This window comes from Fonticula alba (assembly GCF_000388065.1).
Source record: "Fonticula alba strain ATCC 38817 unplaced genomic scaffold supercont2.1, whole genome shotgun sequence".
In the NCBI taxonomy this organism is placed as follows: domain Eukaryota; order Rotosphaerida; family Fonticulaceae; genus Fonticula; species Fonticula alba.
The window spans coordinates 300,816-304,745 of NW_009242971.1; the positions used below are offsets into that span (position 1 = coordinate 300,816).

At 61.2% G+C, this 3,930-nt stretch overlaps 1 protein-coding gene across 1 annotated transcript; it reads right to left on the bottom strand.

Annotated features, from left to right (window-relative positions):
• Nucleotides 1-1,282: 1,282 nt before the first annotated feature.
• Nucleotides 1,283-3,930, bottom strand: H696_00056 (hypothetical protein; the record flags this gene model as incomplete). The annotated part of the gene is made up of 3 exons (XM_009493890.1): nucleotides 2,835-3,930; nucleotides 1,825-2,442; nucleotides 1,283-1,545 (listed from the first exon to the last, which is right to left on the bottom strand). Exons 1-3 carry the CDS (start codon nucleotides 3,643-3,645, stop codon nucleotides 1,283-1,285), a joined length of 1,692 nt encoding a protein of 563 aa, XP_009492165.1. The 5' UTR covers nucleotides 3,646-3,930.

The window sequence follows — 3,930 nt, forward strand, 5'->3', positions numbered from 1 at the left end:
CCCCCCCCCGGGCCCCATCCTCTGTCGCACTCCTTCGGAAGTTCACAACGTATTTGTTGTTGTTGTTGTTGGTGGTGATGGTGGTGTTGTTATTGTTATTGTTGTTGTGGCTTGCTCCGAGGCAGTAAAAGGGGCTGTGTGTGTGGTGTGTGGGTGTGCAGGGTGGGGGCTTGCTGGCCGGGGGGGGGGGGGGGGGGGGGATCTTTTTACCCTGTTACCTGCGAAATATATCCCATGGAGCTTTTCTCCCTTTTGCGCTGTTCTGGCAAGCTCCAGACTCCGTTCCCGACCGGCCGGATGCCATGTGGTCTTGAAGGTGTTACTTGAGGCTCTGCCCTCCTCCGGGCTTCCTCCCCTTCCGCTGGTCGCCTCTTGACCAGGCCCCCCCTCGGCCGCCTCCCCTGCAGGACCATGATCCGCCGCCCGCTGGGCCACTTGGAAGAGGCTGATGCGCTGGGAGGCGTGATCCGGTACAAAGAGGGCTCTCTTTGAGCGGGTTATTGGGTGTTTTATTGGGGTTTTTTTTTCGCAAGTGATGGCACAAGTGCGTCGGCCTCCTGTGAGGGCTCTCTGGATGTGTCAAGGTGTGTTTGTCTGTGTGGGTGCGTGTGGGAGTGCGCGCATATCCGTGCCCGCCTGTTTGATTGCCGAAGATGGTCGAAGCAGGCGGGAAGAGGGGAAAAGGAAAGAGACAGAGGGAGGGATAGAGGGAGAGGGAAAATTGGGGCAGGGGGAGCACGATCTGCGCGCTTTCATGGAGCATCATATCAAGGCCATGATGTATGGACAGGAGCGCACACTGCTGTCCAAAAGCCCCCATCAAGGACATCCTCAATGCGCACATGCTGACATGTGTGTAGATAAACAGGCAGACACACATGTTTGCACATGTGTAAGCGATGTGCGAGCCAGCGCGCACACGCAAATGCGCGCGCACACACGCACACACGCACCCACAAAGACAGAGACAAAGACAAAGACAGAAGGACGGACACACGTGTAAAGGGAAATTCACGGACGCACGCATAAGCGCATACATCAGCAAGCACATGTGCTGACATACAGGCGGAGCCGGACAATAGACGTGGAGATGTTCACGCACGGACGCACATACACACGCTTGCAAGAGCACATGAATGTACACATTCACATCCATGCGCGGACACACGCATACAAGCATGCATCAATGCACATGCATGCGCATGGAGATGGGAATGCATGCGCAGAGCATGTTCCCACGGACACATGGGTGCATTTGCAAAAGCGCCTGTATCGGTGGTGCTCAACGCTGTGAGAAGCGCCGGCCAGGAAGGGAGGCCAAGGACTCATGATACTCTCCAAGAGAGGGATGATGTGAAGAGGTGCGCACTTCGCCGGCGGACAGCAAAACCTGGCCGGCATCTGACGAGAAGGACATGCGTTGCTGCGGCTGCGGCTGCGGCTGCTGCTGCGGGGGTGGCGGTTGCGATTGCGCTTGCGTTTGGGCGGGGGAGCTTCCCAGCTCCGGACCATAGCCGACTGCCGAGGCCGCACCACGGAACCGGTCTGCATGGATTGGGTCAAGGGAGAAGGCCATGTGTGGAGGCCCGCCATTGGGGGCACCCTGGGGGGAGGTTGCGCCGCCGGGTGTCCGATCAAACACGTCGCATGGCAGGCCGGCGTGCATCGGTGAGGCCAGAGGCGACCCAACGCCGACCGAAGGGGGGACCAATGATTGGGTGGGAGACTGCATCATATGCATGTGAAGATGAGTGGTGCTTGAGGGGGAGGGCGGGATTGACTGAGGTTGGGAGGAGGGGACCGACTGGGGGGGCGGATACTGACGCGGGCCCGGCTGCGAAGTGACCTGGAAGTCGCCGATGTCCGGCATCGAGCGCGAGGAGACTATTTGCGATTGGCGGCGAAGGTCACCGGCCGGGTCACTGACAAAGTACCCTGCACCCTGGGGAACATGTTGCAGTGTCTGGGGCTGGGCCTGTTGCTGGGAGGGAAGGGAAGCAAGCACGCCAGGTTGCAGATGCTCCAAGGCCAGGGGCAGGCTGCCGGCAGGCAGGGGCGCGACAGTCGCGCCCGTCGAGGGTAGGGACGGAGTTGGGGGAGGCAGCCCGGTGGATGATGCCAGAAGCGAGGCCATCGGGTGCTGTTGAAGCAGAAGCGATCGGTCGCCAATACCCAGGGAGGTATTTGATGGACGACCGGCCCCATTCTCGGAGGCAGCAGGCAGATTGGCCTTCGGGGCAATGATTGGCTCAGGCATGTTGAATGGTCGACCTGTTGCGATGGCCCGGTGGGCTGCATCTGTTTTTTGTTGCTGTTGCTGCTGTTGCTGCTGCTGTTGCTGCTGTTGCTGCTGTTGCGGAGAGGGATGATGTCCCAGGAGCTGGCTATTCAGGAAGGATTGTAGCACAGGAGGATCCCGGAGAGTATGGATGTGGCGGAGATCTGTTTCACATGGGGCGGCGGAGGCCATGTGCAGGTTTTTTTTTTTTTGGACAGCACAAAGGCAAGGAGGGCAGCGGAAGGAGGCAGAGTAGCGGGAGGAGCAGACAGCGAGAAGGTAAGGTGAGATGGGGGCGGATATGGGAAGGGGCCAGGGCAAATAGGGGGGGGGGGGAGAGGAGGGCAAAAGGAGGGGCCTGAATCAAAGAAGGGAGAGGGGAGGATGAACAGGAGCAAAGGCAAGCAGCCAAAAGAGAAGACGGAAGGAGCGGCTGGGCGAAGAGGGAACCCAAAAGCGAGGAAGCGCAGGCCAGAGACAGGGCGCGGGAGGGCAAAAGGAAGCAGACAATGGCAAGGAGGAGGGCCACGAGGAGCAAGGGAAGCAGGCAACATACCGGAGGGGCTGACAGCCGGCGCATGGGCGAGATCTGCCGCTGATGCAAGGGACACAGCGGCCTCATGCCGCTCACGCGCGATGAGCAGCTCCCGCAAGTACTCCACCTCAGCCTGAAGAGTCTTCACCCGAGCATCTAGGGCTTCGGCCTTGGCCCCGGCCTCGCGGGCCACCTTTTCCAACTTCTGTTCGCGTTGCTTCTTCTTGGCCCGGAAGCGAGCGGACGCTTCGCTATTGCGTTTGCGCTTTTCCTCCTCCGGGCACAAGTGTGCCGGGCCCAGGGAAAGGGGGCCCGCCGGGGAGGCAAGCCGCGACCCGGAAGAAGGGGAGGGGGGATTCATGGGGGAGGGATCGGCAGAGGGCTCGGTCTTGACCAGGCTGCTGCCATCGGAATCTTGTGATGATGGGAGGGAGGGGGAAGCCCTGCGGAGGCGTCGGATCCGAGAGGTGGAAGTGGAGGAAGTGGAGGAAGTGGAGGAGGCAGTCCCGAAGGCCGGAGTTTGCAGCAAAGAGTCGCTGAGATCCGGCGAAGAGGGCTGATCGTCGGAGTCCTCGGTCATCTCGGGGTTGGCACCACCAACCCCAGCCTGGTGTGGCTTCACCAGGGTACCAAAAAAGAGATTGGCCTTGTGGTCCAGGGGGGTGTTGGGGATGGCGGGGAGGGATGGCTGGGCGGCCGGAGGCGGGGAGGATGCAACACAAGAGTTGCGCGCGGGGTGGGGCGAGTCACGAGCGAGCTGGTCGTCGTGGTTGTCGATGGGCATCTGTGTACGAGGGGAACCGGTGTGGGTATTTGACGGTGGGCGGCCCATGCCCGAGGTGGTCGGGAGGGGGTGGGCAGGCGACGCGAGAGACGAGCGGGACGCAAGGACAACACCGGCGAGAGCGCGCAGAGAGGGGAATGCGGTGGGCGAATGGGGACGGCGCCAGGTGCCGGCAGGCGAGGATCCGATCCTCCTTGCGAGCGGCAGGAAATGCAGGGAGGGGGGGGGAGGGAGAAGAGGGTACAGAAAGGGAGCTGCAGGCGTGGGATTGTCGAGCAGGGGTGGGTGTATGGTAATCACGCCAGCCGGCTGCTCAAAAGAGAAGAGAGAGAG